General features: G+C 41.6%; 1 protein-coding gene across 3 annotated transcripts in view; it reads right to left on the reverse strand.

Moving 5' to 3' along the window:
- Positions 1-25,156, reverse strand: part of LOC119007524 (short transient receptor potential channel 7-like) — a 53,033-nt gene extending 27,877 nt beyond the window's left edge. Inside the window, exons 1-5 of one of the 3 annotated variants that reach the window (XM_037077279.1) lie at positions 25,089-25,156; positions 23,447-24,060; positions 15,161-15,923; positions 7,581-7,763; positions 4,389-4,553 (exon numbers count right to left, since the gene is read on the reverse strand). In XM_037077279.1, the coding sequence (XP_036933174.1) occupies positions 4,389-4,553; positions 7,581-7,763; positions 15,161-15,923; positions 23,447-23,931 (1,596 nt within the window). In that variant the 5' untranslated portion in view covers positions 23,932-24,060; positions 25,089-25,156. Of the gene's footprint in view, positions 1-4,388; positions 4,554-7,580; positions 7,764-15,160; positions 15,924-23,446; positions 25,054-25,088 lie in introns of those variants that run through there. The other 2 variants (XM_037077278.1, XM_037077277.1) reach the window with 2 other exon arrangements.
- Positions 25,157-26,648: the final 1,492 nt, after the last annotated feature.

Consider the following 26,648-nt stretch of genomic DNA (forward strand, 5'->3'; position numbering starts at 1 on the left):
CACAGAGGGACCTTTATAATTGCAAAAAATATGTACACACACACACTCACACACACACACACACTTCAAACCCCGTACAGACGTCATTGAGATCCCAACATTTGCCACTCTCTAAGCCTGCTGTGTTCAATATTAACTACCTACAGGATAGCTCTGCTCTCTGCATGCACACTAACACATCAGATTCAGTAGCTGTCCCCATGCCACACACACTACTATCCCCTGTGGGAAGAGATTGTCTGGTGTATCTTAACCCTGCAAAACCTCCTCCAAACCTCCTCCTGCCACTGAGATGACTCTGCCCCCTCCATTTACCCCATCTGCGCCGCTGATAAGGCTGATCCATTCCACCCGCAGTTTAAATGAGATGGTCATCCAAGATCAGGCCTGCAGCGGTGTGACGACTGCAAACCCCACGGGTTTCTTTTTTATCACTGTGATGGTGACGAGAGCTGATCTTCTTGAAATGTTGGCCGCTGGCAGCAGATGCATGCGGACTGAATAAAAGAGGTTTGGTGTGAAAATGGGAATCTCACCAGGCCAGAATGGAGCTGCTGTGTCCTTTATTATTCCCTAACATCTTTTCACTTGGGAGAATCAAGCCTTACATACACTGTATGCAGACAGACAGCCACGCTGAATAATTACTTACAATGTCCAGGTAAGAGCAGAAACCTGCCATACTGTGGATTATATTTCATGTCCACTCCTGAAAATCTGTCACTTCTGAGTCTCTTTTCTCGTTATCCTCACGAACAGATACACCATCCAATCAACAGAGATTATCTAAATGGTTATTTGATCTAACTTCCAATCACACAGAATTACAGTTCAGATCCATAAACCTTTTGCTCTTCTTCCCAAGCTTAATCACTTTTAGGTTTGAACCCTTACCGACCGATTAATATACTAGAGGACTATTCAATGATGTCATTGCATTACTGATACATGGATTGTGAGCCTCTCCTGTGTGTATCAATACTGACTGGACTTTTTTTCTCATAGTGACCTCGGTTTGAATTTCCCAAGAGAATAGAGAAGAAAAGGCAAAAAAGACCAACAGAAGGACAGAGACATGAATTAGATAATCACAACCTATAAAAAGTGGGGTCCTTCCCTTTTTCCTGTCACTGTTTTTCCTTTTGTACCCCTTTCTTGTGTCCTTGTTTTATTTAATTATTTCAATATTTCCTTTTCTCTTTCCTCCTTCTTTCTTTACTCGTGTCCTCCTTAATATCTTTCCATTTCGTAGTCATTGTTTTTTCCTTTAATTTCCTTTCTTTCATCCTTTCCTTCCTTCCTTCCTCCTCTTCCTTTACTGTTAGTTTCCATCTTGTATTTCCTTTCCCTTTTTCCCTTAATTCTTTCATTATTTCCATTATTTCTTCCCTTGTTTCCTGTGTTTCCTCATAACTGTCATTATTTCCCTCATTTGATTATTTTTTCCTTTCCTTGTTTCCTTCTTTTTGATTCCTTTTTTGGATTCCCCTTTCTTTTCTTATTTTGTTTCCCATTTCTTTCTCTTATTTTCTTGTTTACTCAATTCCGTCTTTTCTTTATTCATTTAATTTCAAGCATCCATTCATTTTCAACCTGACTAGAGGTCGAATTAGCCAATTTTCATCACAGAGTACATATACATGCGTATGCAGTATAACTGTGGTGCAGTTACAACTACAATATTCTCTCTGGAATGCAGTGGAGCCTAGTATAGATTAGCATAAAATGAAAATTCACAACTTAAGTACAAGAGCACCAAAATTACTGTAGTGAATGTACTTTCCACCACTGGCTGGATCAATATAATTGTCCATCAACAATAAAATGCTACAAGATGACCCTTCCAGGGTAGCAGCTGTGCAGTTTAAATCTAATCAAATATTGAGATTATTGACTTTTTCCTTGACGTAAGCACAAAGCTTCCTCTAGGAGGAGAGGAACCTGCCGGCCAGTCCCAGGCAACACTTTTCTTTTTACATATCCCTTGTTCTCTTCTCTTATTTCATGTTTCATCTCTTTTCTGTCATTCAGGAAAGCCGAAAACTATCCCAGCGAGATCCGACCAATATGTGTCCCATCTCCCAGCATGTATTCATCGCTTTTCAACTTTTTTAATCAATGAGAACCATTCGGTATCAAATACGCATCTGTTTCTCACCACCTCCCAAAGCCTATCTCTTTGATGACTTACTATTTGTTTTTGAACAACAAAAAATACCAATATCTTCTTCATCTCCCCCGCTGATATGAAATGTAATATGGTTCGGGCCTCTGATAATGGCTTGTTGCCCTGGCGTAAAAATGGAAGAATATTATGAGCTGTAAGAGATGAGCAATTGATGAGATGAGCAGATGAAAATTGCATGATTAATGGCAGGTGTGGGGGGGGGGGGGGCGGCAATGCTGCACACAGTCAACCAAAACACATCAAAGCTTTCTCTTTGTGTCTGTCATCGTGTCTCTATCTATTTCATTATCAGAATAATTTAATACAGCTTTGTGTCTCTGTTGAGCTTCTGTCACATTGTTATTAGAGCATGAATAAACATTAATTTTGTCTCTCATTTGTTAGTTTGATTAAATTGTTATACCACCATCTGAAGTTGGGCCTTAAATGCCTATTTTCAGTATTTTCAGTCATGAACTGGTCTTTAATAATGTTACTTCTTATACTACTGATAATATCAATACACAGTTTTGAGCTGCTTTGTATCTTATATTAATTCCTCATTTCTCCACGTTGTTTTCATTCTGCTCTCTCAGCTGTGGCAGAAAATGACAGGCTGTTGCACACAGGCTCATCATTTTAATCAAATATAATCAAATGTATGGATGTGCATGGCATGGGATGGTGGAGACGCTCTCAGCATTACTGCTCTCAGTTCTCCCTCGCACACTTAAGATCAGCTGCTTCCTCTCGATTAGCGAACAAAATGACTAATTCAACAGTCACACCTGACACGAACCACTCCGTAGTCCTCCATACTGTTTCTGAATCCACCACAGAGTGCGCACACAGACACACAGTCACACACAGCACTTGGTGATGAGGTAGAGGATTATCCAGGTTGATGAGCAGATCTGCACACAGTCTCTGTATGAGTATATGGGTGTGTGGCCTCTCTTATACTGTGTCATTTTAAAGATTATAATTTGCCTGATGGAGCATTAACAAAATGTGGCTGTAGGGCCCCATAATCAAATGGTGATTATACGGCGCTCTTGAAGTCGCAAATCTGTAGTGTGTGCCATGCTAGTCTTTTTTGTTTTGTCCCGCTAACACTTTGGTCTAGACTTAAATATCTACTCAAACTACTGGAGGGATTAGCATTACATTTGGGTACAAAACAAGCTACCTGTACAGTATGTGTCTTTGACTCGTACAGATGGTAGATTTTGGATGGATTATGACTTAAGCGTGAAGCTATGCTAGAATGGCTACTGGTAGCATGTTCATAGGTGCTGCAAAAGGATTGGAATGAGATTGTTAGCATGCAAGCATTAACCCCAAATCCCTTCTGCACTTAAAGTGTTAGGGTTTAAATCCATACAATCATTTTGTGATATTTAGTGAGTTGTTTAGCTGCCAAGGTTTGCTCTCTGGCAACTGACATCCATTATTATTGCCACAAGCATATACACAGCATGTTGTGGAAAAATGTGCCAAAGCATGAGAACATCCATATTAGAAGTCACAGCACATTGAGACAACGGCAACAAGTACACCTCACCCTTTAAAAGCTTACCTTGGTTCTTTAGCGACCCGGACTTTAGCATGAAACTTGGGTCTTCCGGTTTGTAAATGTAAAATATATCCTAAAAAACATACTTTTTAAAATGGTTACAGACCTTTGGAATATAAAACTGTTAATTCCTTTTATTTTGGACTTTAATTTTGAGTAACCAATAAAGTTTTGCCCTTTGGCATCATCATAGCACATTACTTACAATCGTACGATGAGTAAGGATTCACACAGACATGAAAAGTTTTATGTTGACCTATTGTCACTGTGACCCAGTGGTGCAGCACCTGGGTGTCAGATATAGCATCATTTGCTTTGAAATTGGAGGGTTTTGATGAAAGCAGCCGTGGACATGAAGATGTAATTGAGGCCACCGATGATGCCGGGTTTGTTTTTCAGCTACTTGTGAACCAGATCATTAAAAAAAAAAAAACCTGTGCGCATGTGAATGACAAAGTGCACTCAGATGATAAAAGATCTGAATGGTAACTGAAGAGGGAACCGTATATGATTGTTTTGGCTACCTCCACCTGGGGGAGTTGCTGTCTTCTGCTTGTGTCCGTGTCAAGTCAAGTACATTTTTGTCTATGTAGCCACCTCCACCCTCTGTTGTTAGACCCCCCTGTGCACATGTGTGATTCATACCTTGCTACATGGCATTATCCAGTAGGCAATAGCCAGGAAAGGGAGACCTACGGCGACCCCCAGCACTGTCCAGCACTTCACCCCAACGGACTGTTGCCTCAGACCCGGCAGGTTCTCATACCAGATAGTCAGTAGCTGCTGCTGGCAGTTGGGATGAGCAACAAACTGGAGAAACAGACAGAAAGAGACATATAAAATCAATGTAGAATAAAGGGCAAGGCGACTGGGACATGGGGCAAGAAAGATGAGAGAGGAGAAAGAAAGAAGAGGGTAGAGAAAGGAACATTTTAATACATTTTAAAAAAAAAAAATTCCCAGATCCCGTGAGGGGTGTGTAATGTCTTTAGCAGAATATTAAGCAAACAGTGTGATGCTGCGTCTCTGGCAGCTACACTGAAATGGCCCCCGGTCACAAACAGGAAGAGGGAGGATTATTTAACAAGCTGGAAGCGAGCATAGTTATCTTGGGGTTCAGTATTTTGTTAAAAAAAAAAAAAAACCTGTAGATAAACAACACACTGAGAATAACAATCTGATCTCACAAACTATCCTGGAGCCTTTATACACACAAACACTCAATGCTGCTAACAGGCTCATGCTTCACTAATAATGATACAATAATATAGAATTTATAGGAGACATTCTGAAAGGGGTCATCCTGCAATAATGCATTTATGTTTTATACTGAAGCAGAGTTTGCTGCTTTGGAGGTACATATATATTTATATTGCTACATCACAGTAACGTTCTCATACTTCTTCCACCACTGGATTTACCCCAGGAAACAACACACCAGGGACAGTGTAAACAAAATTACCCCAGTGGTTGTTTCAGCAAAGCTGTACAAGTTGGAACATGGTGCAGTTTTTTGGGTGTTTGACTCTGAAAATCCTGTTTTTTGTGTTTTTAACATAACATGGAGTTGTGTCTCCTATTACAGAGTAGGATTGTTTATCTCTTCCAAATATTGCTTTTAGGGTCCAACTTGCATTTGAGCAACTGCTGCATTCTTTATGTCCCACTCCAACATCCCGTTAGAATGATAGTGCCAAAAGCAGCGGATTAAATGTATTCTCTAAATTTGTCTACAGATTTACATTTAGGGCATTTAGCAGACTCTTTTGTCCAAAGCGACTTACAGTAATTCATACATACATTCATACACTGATGGCAGTTGCTGCCATGCAAGGTGCCGACCAGCACATCAAGAGCAGTTTGGGGTTCAGTAACTTGCCCGAGGACACTTCAACATGCAGACCAGGGGAATCAAACCACTGCCAACCGCTGAATAAAATATTACAATGATCATAAAACGCAGCAATGCTACACAAGGTGTGTCCCTGAATTCACCACAATGAAGAACAAAAGTAATAGGGTTAAAAGATTAACAATATTCTTGGGCTACAGCTGGGTGTGTCAGCTGCTTTTACATTCACATCTGTTGTGTATTTATTACAATCAAAGAAGATTCTTCCCAGCATGTTTGTACTCACTGTTGCCACTTGACTTCATTAAGAATGAAAAAATATAAACAGCAGGCTGGGAAAAATCTATTTAACATACAGTATGCAAAAGAAAGCAGGCAGCACTGAGTGTTTGTATTCGCTACTTAAACATGTTTGCTTTATCAAATAAGACTCGGTCTGGTATTTCAGGATCTGCTGACGACTTCACTCCATGACAGGACGTGATAAATGAAAGCCTCCTCTGCTCTGCTGAGGAAGGAAAGGATAGATGTTTTGTTCCAGCTGGAGGAAGGATGTGGACGACAGAGCGATCGATGTTCAGTAGGAGGTCGACCAGTGTAACAATCAAACTCTGAGTCTGTGTATTGTTTATCAATCATATCTAAGATCTGAGCAACAGGTTAGCTCTGGTCAAACCTGGTCTGTCTTGATTTTCCCTTTGTTTTCTCTCTTTATCAATTTTTTTCCCCACCCGTCACCGACCCTTCTCGGCTGTCGCATAAAAGGGAGCATTTATCTAAGCTGACGATCGACATCCTCTGCTCCCATCCACCAATCGAAAGGCATACGCACGATGTGTTAATGTGCACACAATCAATCATTTCAGCATTCAGAGGGGAACAATACACACTGCATACCAAATCGTGGTTAACAGTGTAGTTTTCCAGTGGTGTCCAGTGACCGGTTTATAAACCCACTGACCCACGACATGAACCCTGCCTGAGTACATCAACATATCAACATGAAGTCAGTCTCCACCTGGTTTCCATGGCGATCTGCCCCTCCCTCTCCTCTGGCTTGCCTCATGTATAATTAGCTCTCTGTGTATTGGTCACGCTCTCTTGTACAGGGTAAAAACACAGCTCGAACAGGCTGTGTAGCCCCAAACACACACACATACACACACACACACGAACATACACCTGGGATATACCTGTTTAGAGTAAATATCCAGCTCATGGAGGTCAAAGAGAGAAAGGGTGAGAGAGAGAGCGAGTGTTGTAGGGAGAAATCGGGAAAAAAAGAATTCGATTTGACATTTCGTAAGAACGCCTCTGCTCAGCAGGGATTAGCTCTCTGACATACAGGCCAGTTTGATGTTTACAGAGGTCCCTCAGAGGACACACGCATGAAAATAACACATAATGTGCGTGCACGTGCATAAAATTTCTAAAAGACGCTAGCTTACAAAAAGTACATGTTTAAACACTGAAATAAAACACATGTAATCCTCCCCAAAATGTATTATTAAATTATGGCAGGCATTGTATCTAATTGACTTCTGAGGAAATAACTAAAGCCGACATTTAAAAATGTGCTCAAGTTAAAGTTATAATTAAGAGCACCCACAAATTATAATTAACCCAATAAACCAAGTAATCCTGAAGAGAACAGGATGTGGATGGAATGGTTTTAATATGTTGGGAATCTTTTTTTGACCATCATATAAAGTACCTGGCCGGGATTAAGTGTCTTGCTCAGGGACTCTTGGTAGGGTGGATATGTAGATCCTCCAACAATGCCTCATATCAAAACCACAAAACAGGTTGTTTGTCAGTGCTTTTCAAAACCTACGGCCATCATCTGGAGGAAATTGCCAACGTATGAAAAAATAATCCATGATTACATCATAGTGATTGTTGATGGTAATAGAGGACTGGATTCTTGCAACATGATTTAAGATTTTACATGTGTAGTTTGATTGAATGTGAACAAAATGTCTCACCTTCTTGACTTCATACTTAATGGCCAGTTTGACGCGGCTGAGGCAGGGTCGGTTGTAGGGGCTCGGAGGGCACAGGTCCACGTCACCGTTCAGTATGGCCTCCACTTCCTCTGTGTTCCGACAAAGGTCCAGCACACCCACCACAAAGTCCTTACACTGCATGGAGAGCTTGCGGTAGTCATTCTGCACAAGTCAGGGCGTGGATGTGAATAGTAAGAGACAGGGAGAGAGGGAAGATAGAAGAAAGGACAGGCGGGGAGAAAAGAAAGTTGACTTCAATCACGATCATTCAGACAGCTGGTTTCAGACAGTGGAACATATGCATCAACTTGTGACTGTGCCTCAGCTGCCCCTGGTGGGTCCTAACCTTGGAGTTTGGATTTGAGAAATGTTAACCTCATGGAGACATTTGTTCTCATTTGCAAATATAATTTGGCTACAGTGTAATAAACTGAAGGGAAGATACTGTGACGCGGTTCATGACCTTTCCATTTAGAAATAAATCAGCTTAACTTTGCAAAAAAGAAAAGAAAATTGTCAGGTGTATGTCTGACCTTATGTCTAATGCAAAAAGCTGGATTATCAGTATAAATGATATTTGTCTCTGGAGGCAGACCGCTTCACTTGTTTTATTTTAATAGCCAATCTATTCCACAATAATAGTCTTTGTTACATTATGTGATTTCATACATCATTAGAAACAGTGATGGGCACAACAGAATGTACTTAAATCCCACAAAAGCTGACATAAGGGATCCATGTGCTTTGTTGTACTCATTTTAAAGGTTCATTTAGTACATTCCCACACACCTGAGTTGATGCACAATTTGAATTTTCAGAACAAAGAAAAACTTGAATGTAAATGCCCGAAATTGTCTTCCTGGGTGGGAGACAACAAAGGAAAACCATTTAGCAGAGAAATACAGGAGTTACCGTTGCAGTCTTGTTACTCTCTAAAGAACATTTGCATAACAGTTGTTGATTTGCATTTTAATTTGCCAGCATTTTCAAAATTCAGTACCTGTGATTAGTTGAATAGGGAGAAAAAAAGATAATGGAAATCTGCATATTTATAAGGGCAATCTATTTATTACGAAAATACTTTCTCACGGAATAATAACAGTGACCTGACAGGAATTTACGCTCACATATACTTACAGATTAAGGCAATAAATGTGCAGCCAGACCAAGGCCTAACACAAGTCCATATTGTTAAGAAGACAAGACAACAACATGCAAGCACCTCATCAGGATAGGTGTGTGTGCTTGTTCTCCATGTTTTTTTAATGGACACATCACTATTGTTATTTATTTATACACCCTTGATTGACGGTCTTGGTGGAATAAAGCATGAACTGAAGTGTCACCTTTTTTTGGGAGTTTTTGAGAATACAGTGATGCCATACATTCCTTCAGAGGCCCCATTGTCCAGAGAGACTCATTTTTTTTAATGACTTGAGGACACCAGATTAAAAAAAAAACATCTTTCAGGATCTATGAGGTTAATTTTTCCTTCCTCAGCAGGGGAGGCAGTGTACGCAGTGTGTGTGAACTGAAGTGGCCTGAAGACAGAAGGGCAAAGGGCTGACAGAGTGTGAAAGGAAGGAGAGGAGAGGGGCGAAAGGTCACAGGAATTGCAAATTGCAGTGAAGTGGACAAAGTCATATTTAAAGGGTAATTCCACCATTTTAAATATAGTATGTTTCCAGATCTTGTAGATTAATACCGCATATGTGAAAAAAATAGTATAAAGCCTTCTGAGGATCCAGAGGAAGAGACGTAATCTGATAAATTGCCTCCAGTAATTTTACGCAGTGGTTGAATTGTGGGTACGCAGTTAACTGATTTAGCACTGCACTCCTATAACACTGTTGGACTGTCCGATGTATGTACTGTATGATTCTGCTTATTCTTCTTCCCTTTTAAAACCTGGTCTCTGCACAACACACAGCCACTAAGTGACATCACTGCATACATTTGATAGACTACATGGTGCTTCCTCTGGAGCCGTAAAAAGCTTTATGCTACTTTCCTTTTCCACATATGCAGTGGTACTCCCTAAAACCTCTTAACACACTTTAATGTGTAAAACTGGTGGAGTCACCCTTTAACTACAAGGGTCCCAGAAGTGAAAGCCAAATCCTCTATTTGCATTTGATGATGGTGATTGGCACTACAACATCGGGGTCCCACCGAGCCCCCAACTCATTGAAAGATAACCTGTGAACAAGATAATGACTTGTTAAAAAAAAACTTGCTCAAAGTGGTGATTACCACCATTAAATGCAAAAATACAATTTGACCTTTTACCTCTGACAATATGCAGGTTGAATATGACTTTGTCCGTTCCACTACAACTCACAAATCCTGCTAGACCTTTCAGCACTCTCTCCTCCTGTTCCTTCACACACCTTCAACCTTTTGCCTCTCTGTCTTGTGGCCACCACAGTTCACTTCTCCCCCTTTTCCATCTCCCCTTGTACTGCTCCCTTGTTCTGTTCCTTAACAGTTGGCTGAACAGGTAAACAGCTTCAGTCCCAATGGACTGTTTCTCATTTCACATTCACCAGTGTGTTTGTTCTGTGCGCAAACATACCATAACAGTGTGTTAGATTATACACACTCTCATCAGAACCTTTTCACAGATCTCTGCAAATAAGAATTAGTTTAGCACGCACTTTTGGTGTAAGCAGAAATTATATTAAGTATTAATGTAGGGTGTACTTTATTTTTTTCTTTTGCTACATACAGCTTGTCTTGAATATAAAATGATTCACAAAATCAGTTTAGTTCCGTCACGGTGTGTTCAGACTCTTACCAAACAACTGCAATATCTTGGAGCTTAGCTTGGATTTGTCATGGGAAAAAAAAACAAAAAGCTGAACTGCATGTTAGATAAGCATTGTCAAAAGTCCTACTATCTCCAAATAAAAAAGTACATTCTAGGATTCAAGCGTCTATCAGCTTGTCGGGGACATGAAGGAAAAGGCACCATGTGGTGTATTTTACCTTCAGGGCTGAAGTGAAAAAGAAAATCAATTACCTTTCTCATGTTTACATTCAGAGAAAGGCAAGGCTTCAGGGAAATACATGTACAAGAAAAAATTCTTTATCAATGATTATGAGACACACATCAAGAACACAAGTGCACAGGCACCACACACATACAGCATATGTGAAAATCCAATCACAGTTCAAGGTGCATGTACGTGGTGTGTGCCTCGCGGGCCGAGATAAAGGAAAAAGGGGAATGATGTTGTGCGATTGAAAATGTAGACGGAGCAGTGTGAAGCAGAGAAAGATTACGGACAAGTGGACAGAGGGGGGACATGAGCTGAGCATCAGACATGGACAGAGGGAGATGTAAGACAGGGGGATGAGAAGAAAAGAGGGACAGAGAGAGTCTTTATTACTGTACTTCACTGGACATTCACCACCATCGGTGTACCTCTTTGCTTTGCTTTCTCTGTGGCTGTGTTCCTTTGAATTAAATCAAACTAAAATGGCACAAGTGCAGAGTAAAATATGGTTTAAAAGAAATTGAACAACGGCATCCTCAGTCTTACTTTCTTTCACTCTTTTGCTCTGTCTCTCCTTAGGCTATGTGGTGTGTGTGTGTGTGTGTGTGTGTGTGTGTGTGTGTGTGTGTGTGTGTGTGTGTGTGTGTGTGTGTGTGTGTGTGTGTGTGTGTGTGTGTGTGACCAGGGGCTCTTTTTGAGAAATTCATGGGCTGTCTTGAGAAGGAAGATGTATGAAGATAAATGTTAGGCTGTTAAGGAGGCCCTGATACGCCTTTAGCTGTCCCCACATAAACATCCAACATGCAGCACGAACAGCACTCTTATCTCTGCACACTGACAGGTTGAATATGTGTGAGAAAGTGGTGTTTGCTTGCACTTGACTGTGCGGGGGTTTCCGTTAGCGTGCTGCCTGCCGGGCCTGAGTTTACCCCCCGTCGGGCTATGGATAAGGGAATGTTTTTACAAAATGTAGCCTATTTTTAAGATGTTAGTTGCAGTGGGGTGGCGCGGCTGGAAACAGATATAATGGTTGGAAAAGCCAGAGACATCTGTTGGGTAAAACATGAACACGGTATAGGAAAACAGCAGGCAACACCTTCATTGTGCCGTATCGAGTATCGACGTGGCTAATGTCACCTAGCAACCTTATCTAGTATCACAGTTAACTACTTCATTTGTGATATGATGTCAAGGAAGAAAAGTAAAAGTGAAGAAACCTTAGACTGCTCCTTCAGACAGCAGAAACACTCAATGTGATGGTGATGAGGAAGAAGCTGCAAACATCCATGACTCAACAATAATGGCAGCCCAGTACTGTAATGTGCAACTTTCAGCAGAGGGAAGGAAATGAGATAGATCACTCAATATTACACCTAGATTATACAAACAATAAGCAGCCACAGACAATTAATTTTGTTTTGAAAATCTTGATCAATGGCATTTTGAACTCAAGACATCTTCATCTTAATCTTAACTATACACAGCTGTAAAGTTTTATAAGGTATCTTGTGATTGAGACACTATGATGTTGAGACAGACAGACATATCAACACCTGGCAAAGTATTTAAAACCAATTCTGTGTTAGCTGCTGCTGCAAAATGTGTCTCCAGGCCCACATTTTGTGATGGTGACACACGCTGATGAGGTGAAAACATTAGCCGACACTACTGAGGCTGCCAATTAAACATATTGTTTTTTTCCAAAGCTAATAATTGAAGTAGCTTAATGAGTGAGCCGTCTCACTCTCTTCTCATCTCTGTTGAGAGTTGTACATATGCAGCACCAATCGGGTAGCTAGCATGGAAGAAGAAAACATCGCTCTTGTAATCAAGATCACGTGTCTTCGTAAGGTTCCATCATGAAAAAAAGGCTGCTGTTCACATGGCACATTAATGAACCACAGCACATGCCACAGAACAGAGTCACAGACAGTGTCAGAGGCCTGGAGACAGCCTTTTTTAGGGCCGGGCATTTTCAGTTGCCAGAAAATCTATCATCAAGCTTTTCACTCAAGAAAGAGCATTAACTGCTGGGCAACTGCTAAAAAAATGAGAAGACTAGAAAACATGTCATGGCCCTGTCGTGGTTGAAATATTGCTTCAGTGGCTTTTGACGGTGATATGATACTTCAAGAAACTTCCTGGCATTCAACATTGAAAATCTCATATCGTTTTGAAAACTTTTTGAGTGATTGGGTCTCATAAAGGTGTCATGACATGTTATATTCAGTGACATGCCCTAACTCTCATTCCCCATGTTTGATTTCCCCATATGGAACATTACTGTGTCGGGCTACTGGCGCGCCGTCTTAACATTATTTGATATTTTAACTTAATGAGTGGGTGATGTGAAGAGGGACAGGAAGTCAAAGACAGAAGACAGGGGGGTGATAATGAGATGGTAATGAGACAGATGAGCTCCAACACAACTCTGGTCCCTCAGGTGAGCCAGTCTCATTAACGTGTCTGGAGATGGGAAACAGAGTGACAAGCAGAGAGGTGGAATGACAAACATGAAGGAGGGCAGAACATTTGAGTAATGGAGGAATAAGGACAGACAAAGAGGAACAGAAATTCAGCAACACAAGGGTGGACACAAGAAGACATAAAGCAGAGCAGTGTGTTAAACTCTGAGGGCAAATATACCTGTGTTTCATCTGACAAGTGCTTTAGTGATCACACACAACTGTACATTGGTATAAGTAATATATACACACACAAAAATCATGAAAGAGAATATACCACGAGATCTGAAACAAACAGTGCGTGTTCCTAACAGTGAACATTGTCCACTGTTTATTTGTCTTGGGATAGAAGGGGATCATTCTGTTGGCTTTGAAGGATGATACACAGAAAAAGGGGAAATTTTCTCAAGTGAGTATCAACAATCACAAAACTATAGAGCCAGTAAAGTGGCTTTTAACAGGTCTCCATGTCACAAATCTCAAATCATTATCACCAAAGCAGTGTGGAAAGATAGTAGAGAAAGTGATGGTGTATCTATATCTCTGAAGATCGGGAGCTCTTTAGATACAATGTATGGAAACATGCGTTCAGGACAACCCCAGTTCAACTTTTCTGTGGGATTTTGAGTTGATTTGCTAATCTTTAACATTTATACCAGCTATCCTTATCAATATATCAAATAGGGCGCTTAGGGCACTCAGCAGTACTTCCACCAAAGCCAAACACTCCCCTTTAATTCAATAAAGCCTGATCGGATGGCAAACTCAATAGCCTTGGATAATTCTAAATTTGACACCACCCATGACTGCTTAACCATAACTTATGCTCACCAAGATCATCAAGGATCTGCATCAAATTGTACTCACTCATAGCCAGCCAACTGAATATGTTTCTTTGCCTTATTCCCTGAGCAATTAATGAAACCAATTGGATCACTGCCTTTTTTTTCCCCCCGATCTGCACCAAAAGTTATGGGTGACTAGGTAACCCCTCTGACAAACCAACCAACAAACAAACAGCAAACAGACATGGGACTCGACAGAGGTAATAAAGTTTCTGATTGCAGTGGCCAGCATTTTGAGACTGCTCCTCTTTCTCGGTGGGTCTAATTTGTAAGTGAGTGCGCTGGCCCTAATATCCCAATCCAACTGATTTGGGACAGGTGTACCAGCTGGCACAGTAGGTGAGAATCATCTCCCTCTCCACCTCAGGCCGTTACATAAAGCGTGCCCAGACCTGTCACACAGTGTGAGTGAGCCCCTGGGCCGAGCCAATCAACCTGCCTCAGGACGGAAGCCAACACATCCGGGCAGGTTTGGTTTCTAGAAAAAAACAAAATGTGGGTGTATGCATGTGGACGGTTGTAGTCAAAGATGTAAAGGTCTTAGATTCAACCTCTTCAAACAACATCATTAACTGCTACACACAAGCAACTCTTCTTGTTCTCCAATACACACACGCACACAAACACACACACACACACACACACACACACACACACACACACTCTCACTCAATCACCAGCATTATCATGGACACTGGGTTCATTTGAGTGACTGCATCATCTAGAGTGCTTTCTTTTTCCTCAGTAAGAGCGTGAACACATCTCATATTTTACAGTAAGTGTTTCCCTTTAAAGTTCTTTTTTCACCACAGGCTGAGGAAAGATTGCACTGGTAACAAGAAACTGAGAAGAGTAATAAGTGGGTGCAGTGGGAAATGCATTCAAGATGAGAGTCAAGCGATAGTTTTAAATCATTGGCAGAGATGGATCTGCAGTTTTGCATTCAGCAAGTGGCCTGTTTAGTCTATAAACCCCTGAAAAAAGAAGAAATGTCAAACTGTACTCATACTTGAGGTGATGAATTACACTATTTTACATTTAAAGTATTTGTGCTTCATCATTCCCAATGCATTCCACTTCTTCACCTTCCTCCTATATACTACTCTGCTAAATTAACCATTTTCCAACTCATATAAAATAATCTTGTTATGTTTGGGCATGTTATGTTATGTTAAAAAAGGAGAAGATTTAAAGAAAAATACTGATAAACTGGCAAAGATGTCACGAAAAATATACACAAACCACTGTACCTTAAATTCTGTCTCGATGTTGGCCAGTCTTGCCAGTTCATTGCTGAGCTCGAGGGCGGTCAGAACAGGGTCTTCACTGCTGAGTGACAGGTAAGCGGCACTGGCCAGGCCCTTATATGCATTCATCCTGGAGCGTGAGTGACTGAATGAGTCTTTCTTCTGTTTCTCCACACATTCTAAACACTTGCAGAAGTAGTCATGTGGCCTTTCTATGCGGGCCCCCTTGGTCAGAAGGATGTGGACTATCTCATACTCCTGGCAGTGAGCAGCTAGGATGACAGGCGTGACGTCATGCGAAAAACGTGTGCCATCCTCATCATAGGCGTAAAAGTCATCATCACGCATCTCCTGCTCCAGTGGGCTCAAAGTCAGTCGGAGGCCTCCTCGAAAAGCAGGGTGACCGAGAATGGCTTCAACGATTCGAACATAACCCTTAGAGATAGCCAAAAGCAGACCGTCCCCAATCCTAGCCAAACCCTCCTTCTTAAGAAGCAGCTCAGTCACTTCTAGGTGCTCGTTCCCCACTGCCAGCTGCAAAGCATTCTGGCCCATGTAGTCCACACAGTTGAAATTGAGGGTTTTGGATTCTTCCAGCATTTTACGGACCACGGGAATGTTTCCATATTCTGCAGCATCCATAAAACGCTCCTCCTCTGCAGTGAGGGGCGAGCCGCGCTCATTGAACATGTAGGCCGGGCCTCGCACTGCCTGGCGACGCCCCTTCTCTCTCAGCGTGGTGTGCCGGCGATGCATGGCTTCTACCCTGGTGACAGAAAAAAGAAGAGCAGTCAGTGAGGGAGTAATGAAGTAATGAAAGGTGTGGGTAAGAAATGTGGAGAGCAAGAGAGCAAATGACAGAGGCAAGGGGATAAGACAGGCTCATTAGTTACATAAACCGGTGTAACAAGGCAAACAAAATCATTACTGTCTCTCCGTGTGGACGTCCTATGCAGACAGGGACTGGTCAAACACAGTCAGCAGTGCTTAACACAGGCTTCTCCCATGACCCCCGAGGAGGGCCCACCATGACATCTATGATGTATCTGTCCCTGGCCAGATCAATGAACCTCTACAAGGGTCAAAACTCAATGCAAGGCCACCAAAGGTCAACAGCTTTTGATTGGCAAGAGAGAGATGAAGCTGTCGCCTTAATTGGTTCTAGCATGACAAACTGACACTTTGAGTCAGTGGTCATCCAGCGAAGCTCTTCAGCCATCTGTCAACACACTAGTGCTGACTTTCTTCCCCTATTATCCCATCCAAATGCAGTTCATCATCATCGCCACATTATCCTCGAAAGTTTAATGCTCAGATTTAGCCTTTGATTATTTACTATGAGCCTACACACCGTGTACACAGACTTGGGCATTGCCAATACAACAACTATCAGCATGTAGTTGTTATACACTCTATCCAGTGGGGGGCATTCAGATGGCTTGTCCAATCACCTACAAAGTGTTTTTTCCATTTCATGCCCTTATCCAAACAGTAGTAGCTTCTTTCCAAGTGGTTCTGTGACACAAACCATCTGTCAAGGTTTACCACTGAAGGCCAGTGAGTAAAGATTGTGATTCAAAACACTTGGTTATTCATCAGACATGACAAAAGCAATTTGTTTTTAAATTTGAGTAGGCCTGACATTACTGCAACTGAGATTATAAAAACCCATTTGTGCGAGCAGACCAGTCAGGCACTGACTATTGTTGAGTGTTGCGTTTGTATCACCCTCAGCATTGTACGCTCGTTCTCAGAAGTGTCGTCAACTATCTGTTAAAACAGCATTAAGTTAGTTACCAAGCTAATGTCTATCAAAATCCACATTCAGTATTTCTCTTCATGCAACATTCCAGCTCTCCCCCAGTGCTCTCCAAAATCTGTCTTCCAACTGCCATTAAACAACAAAAACATAAAAAGATAAGGACACAAAAAAAATTGACAAAGAAAAGGATAGTGTGATGGTATGATGAGTTCAAGCGCAATGCTGGAGCTAGAAAACACCTGTTTCTTTCAAATCAAGTGGAAACACATCTAACAAACAGCTGTCCAAAACAAATAACAAATAACAAGAAAACAGCAGTCGAACAGCATATCCCTGTTGTTTTTTAAAGTGGCCTCTAGATGTAACAGCAGACGTGGCCAAAGACATCACTAAAGCAATTTACATTTACATCACGTTTACATTTGGGTTTTTTTCACAGCCCTGCATAAAAATATGACCTATGTGAGCGTGTTTGTCCAGTGTTTACTGCTTAATGCACTGCCAAGCAAGGTTAAGCAGCATTTTATATTCTCCCCACCTGTTGAACAAGCTACCTCAACACCTGAGATCTGCTGAAACTGTCAGCTCATTTTACTCAGGGCTTCAAACATTATTGTTTACCTGCGTTCTCCAATAATATAGAACCTCTTTTTAATCACAAACTATTCAATTGCTGATTTTTTTTCTTTGTTTTAGTGTCATTTAAATGCAGTTTTAAACCTTTTCTGGTGTCTTATTTTTATGCATTTCTATGCCCCTGCAGACCATTTTGAATTGCCTTGTTTCTAAATGGTGCTGGTTGACACTAATTGGAACAAACTTCACTTGCACTACTGTCTGTTGAATATAAAGAAAAGACCTGATGTGTTTGGAAGATTTTGTAACTTTTTTTCCTGCTGTACAAAACTCTTACCGAATAATGACGTCACCCCTATCAAATAGTAATTTCAGCATTTGATGGGTATTATTTTCTTTACAATTCAAATTATCTTTGTCTCCTGAAATTTAAAGTGCACTGCAACATATGTCACTTGTCTTCATTTGTTTTTCTTTCTAAATGGAGCATTATTCACAGTGCCTCACAGTCCAAACCCAGCAGAACATGCTGGGTTCATCAATAATGCCATGTGGGCCATTTTACTAGCTGTACCTTGCACAGAACCACTGGTAATCACCCCTCTTACCGTAAAACACATTCTACTGGCACCATTGTTTTCCCTCCTATTGTATTTCAGAGAGACAGAGATCTATCACAGTGACATTGTCTGCTTTTTGGCCTGACACTATGACCCACATCATGAGAAAAGCCTTGCTGTTCCCCAAAGCTAGAAAGACAAAAGAGATTGGAGGAAGACTGAGAGACAGTGTGGGAGTGGAGGAAGAGATACTGGATGTGGGTAAGCTTTGAAATGGGGAAAGTGAGAAGGGTGAATTAGTTGTGTTGTTGCTGGAAAATTACCCCGAACAGTTTAGTTCTCCAGTGTGAAATAACCAATTTAGACTTAAGATTTAATTTATAAAACGTTACCATGATACTGTGTCACTCAGAGCGCAAGTGAAGCGCGTCTTATTGAGTGGACTAAAAGGAAACACACCAGCTTGCTAACTTAAATAGAATGACTGTGTTCTCTGAATTGGTCCAGTGACATTACAAATGACTCGGGGTGACTCCAGCTTCCCAGTGAGACCTGCAACCAAAATAAAAAACGAACATGTAAGGTTATTTGGTGGTTCAGGCTATTTGTAATTCCTTTTTTACCTTGTGGGTGTGTGTGTGTGGGTGTGTGTGTGTGTCTGTGTGAATGCACAAAAGACCGGGCATTGAAGGAAGGGGGTGAAAATGGAAACCTGGACATGGTGAAAAGATTCCCCTGGGGGTGCGAAGGATGTGGAGAAAGCGAAGAGAACTCACCAAGGCACATCACTGTGGGAGAGTGTGTGTGTGTGTGTGTGTGTGTGTGTGTGTGTGAGTGTGTGGGTGAATGCATGTGCGAGATACACAGAGACAGTGTGTGTCCCAGTGTGTTTTAAAGGGTTTAAAAGGTCTGCAGCTCTTGATTGATTTTCGATTTACACAATCAGCTGTGTGTGCCTCGGGCTGCCAATCAGTGGTACATGGCAAAGTCTCCCTCTGTCTCTTTCTTTCATCACACACACACACAATTGATATCTATCCCACAAATTAACACACACACATAAGAATACGAATGCAGACATAAGATTCACCCGCGTACGGCAACATTATCACCATCAGCATGCATCGAGAACATAAATGTACATATAAAGTTATTGCTTCTTATGGAAGTACTTTGTGTTGGTGGTTTACCACAATGCACTACGCTGTAGGGTGGAGCTCATAACAACCCCAAACCGCCCAGCTATACACAAATGCAGACATATTTGTAAGCATTGGGAGGATTTGTCATAAATGAGGGGACAGTGTGGCTGCCAGCCCATTTAGATAACCTCATAGTCGAGTAATGAATCGCCATTTTCCATCCCTCTCTATCTTATTCTCCATCCATCTCTGACTGCTTGGGATTCTGATCTGAAATAGAATTTACCTGCATCATTTCTGTGCGGAATTACAATCACAAAGATAGGAGGAGGCAGACACAATGGAGATGGATGGATGGAGAGAGAGCGTGTGTGTGTGTGCGTGTGCGTGTGCGTGTGTGTGTGTGTGTGTGTGTGTGTGTGTGTGCGTGTGCAAGAAGAGGAGAGAGGATGGAGATAAACAGCTGACAGAGGAGACAAATGAGCAACTGAAGGACATAGATATTTGTGTATCTGCTTATAAACCTAGTGATTGAGATTGTGTTTTGAACATCATAATACATTATTATATAAGTTAAGATTGAAGGATTTGTTATGTTATCATCATTGGATTCTTGGCTCTAGCACATGGCTCTAGCAGATCATAATGCCATGCAGCAGGAAGAAGAGCTCCCAAAATACAACTACATTTTAATCCAACCTGTCTCAGTAGATTCATCTCTCTGTCGACCTGTTGAGTCCAATATTCACCCACCTTTACTGATTGATTTGCCTAAGTGACACCTAAAAAACATATGTGGGTTTATAAAGCTCTGTAGATGTTTGACCGTCCTCACTAATTACTTCCTGTCTGAAAGCAGAACCAGAATAATGAGCTGGAAGTCGGTGAAAGTTGCAGTGGATTGTAGAAATGGGTCTTGATTCGCAGTGTTCATTTGATTAATGTTATATGACTGTTTGAAGTAACTTGCAATGTGATTTAATGTCAATAGTTTTTTAATCCCCAAACCACCAACTGCCCCAGCTGTTACTAGCTCCTCATTTGCTGCTGTATCCAAGTCAAAGGCAGCTGCAGATCAGACCTGTCCAAGCGAGCAGCTTCCTCTCCTATTAAAACTAAACTGTCAGAAAGGGGAGAAACGATCTTGCACCACTGTGACTGATGATTCCAGCTACATTGCAACAAACCATTGCAAAAGTAGTCGTTTATTGAGCCAAGCTGTAAGTCTTTCACAACTATAATAATGCATTTTTTATTATGTTATATTGGCAGGCATTACTAATGTAAAGTAAGCTGTCCTTTGATAAAGGTAAAAAAAAAATTGGCTCTGCTTTGAGTTATACAGTATGACTTCAATTTTATGTGCCAAGGGGCCTTTGGAGAGTTCTGATTTCTGAGAGTTAAGAGCTGTGCAGTGGAGGTACCAACTCAAGAAGATCACTATTCCTGACTACATGCAGGAATAATAAATAAAGCCATCTGAAAATGTGTTTTTCTTCTAATGGCTGTCAGCGAGGGTGTGCTTTCGTTGGATTCATAAAAAATGTTGTGCAAAGAATCAAATGTGTAACTTGAGCATTTGTGATCTATGAAACTCAAAGAAGCTTCAATCGATGGTCCCTGCTGTCCTATTTCCCCTCATATAAGGCAGCATAAATGAGGGTTTAGCCACGAATAGCCACAAACCAAAAGAGAAAATCAAATGTTTTAAAAGACAAGATCACAGCGATGGTAGAGGAGATTGAACCAGACATCATTCGCTTTTTTTCGGTGGACTAAATAGCCCCATTTCACAGGAGATATTTTGACTTGTCGGTGCAGGAAAGACACAGATGTGGCCAATAATGTTGACATCGGTTCAATTATTTTAAGTGTCCCAAGAGGTGAGTGTCAGTGAGTGAGCATGCACCATACCAGTGCTCTGGAACAAGCTCACCTAAATGGAATGCAGCCCTCATTAATGTTAAAAATCCTACCCATGCTTGTCTGGCCTTGACAAGTCGAAATGTCTGCTGTGGAAAGAGTCTACAGTGGGTTGACAAACACATCTCAACATGCAACTTGGCAGTGTGCAGCTGCAGTAAACCTCATTTAAAGTTCTCCACAGGCTTCGATACGTTCAGATGCATCCCAAACTACAACACCTCGATATAACCAGCAGGGAAATAACTTCAATAAAGCCTAAATGTTGTTGAAAGATAACATAATATCCACATCAAAGTAAGCCTAACCATAACCCTTAAAAATAACTAATTATGTGTCATTTCAGTTAAAGTTATGCTTTTTTAAACATTGATGGTAAGTCAGTTTTCATAAATAAGGCCCACGGTCTTTTAAACAGTGCAGCTTTTGGATTTATTTCTCAATGAATATTAGCAAACAGAAAGTCTGTTTTTGGAAAAATCACAACACTTTGCTGATGAGAAGATTACTTGAAAAGCACCTAAAATGTAGTGGAAATGTAGACAAAGCACTTTCAGGGCAGTTTCAGTATAGAATGAAAAACTATTTATCTTACCATGAGCTCTTCTGTTGTGAACTCTTTATAATCAGTTTAGATTCATCACAACATCCCCTTTCCTAAAGCCAAATGTTCTAAGGTTAACCCACCAAGTTCATTATTTTCAGTTTAAGCAGTCAGCTAGTTTAGGTCGCTGTCTGTGAACTAGAGACAAAGAAAAGAAAGTAAATGTGGTTTGAAATCAAATTTGAGGATAATGAGTGAAGAGAAGTTTTGACTCAGCAGGAATATTTACAGAAACTGACTAATGAGATGGTGTGTTATCAGTGCACAGACATGAGCGAAATATTTTAGAGCAGTTACACTCTCAGCACTCTCTCTCTTCATCACACACACATACAGACACTCTTTCAAGCAGCAAATTGCCAATTTTTGAGATCAAAGGTGAGTATACCCTCACCATATTCTGCTGGTAATGAGAAACAGGCATGTTCACCCTCTCTTACACACGTGCGCACACACACACACACACACACACACACACACTATTAGTGAGAGCATACATGCTTCTTCTTCATGCAAGGCCTTTTAAGCTGAACACTGGTGTATCAAAGGGACAGACCAGATCAAAGAGCCAACACTGAGGCCTGCCGTCCTCAAAATCTTATCGTCAAAGCCAAGCTGGCACGACTACGTGAATACCCATTAAGTGCCACCATTTATGTCCAATATGTGCCTGTGGACATGTCCTGCATCTGTCAAAATGGTCTGCAGATCACCTATCTCTCTGCGAAGTGGCTAAATATACAGGACGATTTGGTGAAATCACGTAGGATGTTACATTTGCAAAATGGCAGGGAGGTTTCCCCATCAGAGTTTTGTGTGCGTGTTTGTGAATATTTTGTGCGTCGAGATGAGTGTGACATTGTGGGGACGTACTGTGCAAGCTGATTTATGTAGTCTGTTCCGGCTCAGTGTCACATGGTTTTTTGCCCCGGTGACTCTCTCTTACTCAGACTTAAACACACACACACACACACACACATACACACACACACACAAAATCCCTGTTGACTGCTGCTTATGCATTCATGCACTGGAACCAATCAGTTCTCCCTGCTTTCTCTCAACCCAGGGAACAATGTAAGCCCCACAGACACAGCAGTTCATTCAATCTCCCACACCCTCCACTTCCTTATGCATACTTCCTGTACATGTATGCCTTCTCAGGGGACACACTGCAGTCCAAACACAACCACCACACAGTCTGCTTAATATGATGAGATGGGAAAGGACAAGAGAAAGCTTCAGTTACAGTAGCTGACATTTAAAATGAAAGCACAAAGCTGGAATAACATTAAAAAGTTAATTTTCTTAATGCACATATTGCAAATGTTCCCTACATGATGCTTTGAGATTGAGGCAGTGTATGCAGCAATAACAAAAGAAAATCCAGTGATGGTCCCATCAACTGTATTACAGTACATGTGATCAATAGAAGCACAGCTGAGTGTCACACACAGGTGATGCAGCCAGCTCAGTGAAAATCCTGTCTCCAGAACTGACCTCTACTTGTTGACATCCCAGGTGGATTAGTTGCTGATTAAATTCTCTCCGCCTCTGCCATTTCTAAAAACTATCACCCAGGAGCCTCTTTGCGTCACTGCACATTGCTAAATACGCACATGGGCTCCACACGGGGCCACCAAAATGGTCACTTTACTGTGTTTATCACATCTCTGGGTGGATTAACAAAAGTTGTGGGTTAATATTAAAAGGGTGACTCACGTGTGCCTGGATTCGGAGTTGAACTCGGTGTCGATGTGCTCGGCAGAGTGGTGGTTCCCGTGGTCCGAGAGCTCCGGAGCCCTGTGGATCCTCTGTCCGTGGTGCTGGAAGCGCTCAGAGTTCGCGCCGCCTCTTCCTCTCCACTTCGGGTACGGGTCATCGCAGCGGTCGTACACCGCGTCTAACCGCACATCCCGCCGCGGACGAAGCGGGGAGCCGGCCGTGTCTCCGATGCCACGGAGTAACTTTGGCGGCGTGAGGTGCGGGGAGTCCCGGTTCTCTGGCGACGGGTGACGACACTCCGGAGAGGCGAGATAAGGCGGGTCCGTGTCCCCCAGCAGCGGAGAGGCGGAGGAGAAGAGGTCCAGGGGCCGCGCAGAGGAAGGAGATCCTCCTCGGGGAAGACAGACGGACAGAGTCGGGGAGGGAGACTCGGAGAGGTGCCCTCTCTCGCCGCCATCGCTTTCCTCGCCCTCGTCAGACATTGGAGGAGTTCGTGAGCAGCATATACTTCAAATAATCTAACCTATGTGACGGACATTTAACGGTGTTTGTCAAAGTTTCCGCCGCACAAGTTTTCTCCTGAGCGGCGCAGCGACGAGCCGAGCCTCCACCTTCACACAAGAGCGCGCGAGCCAATTAGAGAGCACGCGCGGGGGAGACAGCCCCTTACAAAATGGGGGAAACGAACAAGTGGCAACATGACAACCTACATTCAACATATACATCACACCTGCTCACACACATTAGTACATTTAGACTACTTTTGATAAAAACAAAAAGGCTGTTCAATTTCAGTCTTTATCTGGTTTTTAAAACACAGGTTTTTATCCCACTACACTATTCATGTAAGCTAGTTTGGTTAATTAAGCTAGTTAGCTCACAAAAGTAAGAGGCCCATTAACATAAGTATCTTTCTTGCAAAGACCAAGAAAACATAAAACATGATGTTCTCTCTTTTTTTGATGAGCTAGGCTACCAAATTTAAAAAAACAAACAAAAAACAAACAAACAAAAAAACAATGGAAAGATAAAATGATGAACCTCTGTGCTGCAAAGATGGCATATTTTTTTTGGGTGACTGGAAAGTTAGCTAAGCGCTGGTTACCTCAACCAAACTGAACTGGATTTTGGATTGTTACCTAAAATAAGCTCTGTGACAAACTCAAGCTTAGATTATTTTTCACATTTCATTCAGAAAAATAATAATATTCACAGATGAACAGCACTTTTAAGATTTTTGAAGCATATATAACCGTACGATGTTGCTAAAAAGCTAACATGTGTTAAGGCTATCTGCGAACTTAGGCTGTACAAACTAAACAGCTATGGCACGACTTCAGCGTTGCTGCTACGCTGTAGCATACAAGCTTTACTTTAAACTGATCGGTCTACAAGTTGTAAAATGGATATTCCGGTGTGAGTTTAATCCATGTTCTAACACACCGTGACACCGAGTAGGACCACCCCCTCAAGAGATAAAGTTTGGGGACCGCTAGCTTACGTATTTTTAGCATCCTAAGAAATGACTGCACAACAACAATACACTGCAGTAAAAGAGTACAAGTATAAACCGCTATTAAAAAGCCACAAATAATGCTCAGAACAGCTCCAAACTTCAGCAAATTGTTGCCGGATTCACCACCAGAGAACCCTCATTGTTGTGGGGAAGTCCTGTGAGTCGATTACCGAGTGCAGTAGAGTTCTGTAGTAATGACCATCGAGCTGCAGAACTCTACTGCACTCGGTAATCGACTCACAGGGCTTCCCCACAACGAGCCTGCAGCTGGAGAGGTGATTTTTGTTTATCTTTTCCAAATGTTTCGAGGCATCAAATGTTTGGTGCCTCGAAATATGTGCTGGGACCCTGTTTCTAATGTAGCTGAAGTTAGGTGCTGTTCTGAGCATTACTTGTGGCTTTTCAATGGCGGTTTTATACTTGGACCCATTTACTGCAGTGTATGGTTGTGGTGCGGTCGTTTCTGAGCATGCTAAAACTACGTAAGCTAGTGGTCCACTTGTTAGCAATGGCTGTTTTTGAGACACCTAATGCTTCATAATTCAAATCACTAATGGTGTATAAGCCAGGCATATTTTATTTTATAGAACAAAACATAAAAAATCTCTTAATACTGTGTCAACCACAGACATTATGTCATTTATTTAATCTAAAAATCCAAAAGAAATCACTGACCATTGAACAGGAAGTGAAGAGATGGTCACCCATTTATGGTTTTTAGGACTCATTCATGTGGCACTCTACTGTAAGAGCCACTGAAGGGTTGAGAAAGAGAAGGAATCCATTTGAAAGAGTCTGAGGTTGGGGAGTGAAGAGGATAACATGCCTGCCAGTTGTATGCCAATTAATGGGACTGAGTTGTGTGCCAATTAATGGGACTGACATAATGTTGTTACTGTGTCAGAGAACAAACAATTAATACATTAAGTATCCCACATCTGATGTAAGGGGTGGGTTTGTTGTAGGATATATTTAGCCCTTGCTTGCTCTTTGGTAGGTTTGGACAAACCTGAACACATACTTTTTAAAGGTCCTGGTCTTCAGATATAAAGAGGAGGATACTGCAGTGGCTGACTGTCAGTCTGTTAGCGTGTATCCTTGTGTGTGCAGTCCTGTAATTACAGCCAGAGACCCATTAGTTACGATGGAGACTTCCTGCACCCCCCACGCAGACAATAAGCAGTCCCATCCCAGCTCTTTGATCCCTGTATTTATGCACACGACACATACACACAGATTACAACTAATCAAATTAACACACATCTCACGTGATCGACTGTTTTCATTGGTGTTTTATATCTGAGGGAAAGAGCTGACAAGAGGTCCATCGATTTTCTAGAATATCTGGGTTTCCAGAAAACACAATGCTGCCAAGTTTTGTTAAAGAAAATTATTTTGAATTATCAATAACCTACTGATTCTGGAATCTAACTATAAAGCAAGGAATCACTGTCTCATTATCAATCTGTCTCTCTATCCATTTGTCTGTCTGTCTGTCTGTCTATGTTATTTACATATCTCAAGAACTCTTCATCTGATCTACTTTACACCTGGCAGGTGTGTTGCTGAGGACCCAAAAGAAGTGCAGTGTCAAATTTGGTGTGATTTCAACATGCAACATGTTCAATATTCATACATTTTGAATAAACAATGAACACCGATCTGTGCAGCAGACTGAAGCTG

Source organism: Acanthopagrus latus, chromosome 18 (assembly GCF_904848185.1).
Source record: "Acanthopagrus latus isolate v.2019 chromosome 18, fAcaLat1.1, whole genome shotgun sequence".
Lineage (NCBI taxonomy): Eukaryota > Metazoa > Chordata > Actinopteri > Spariformes > Sparidae > Acanthopagrus > Acanthopagrus latus.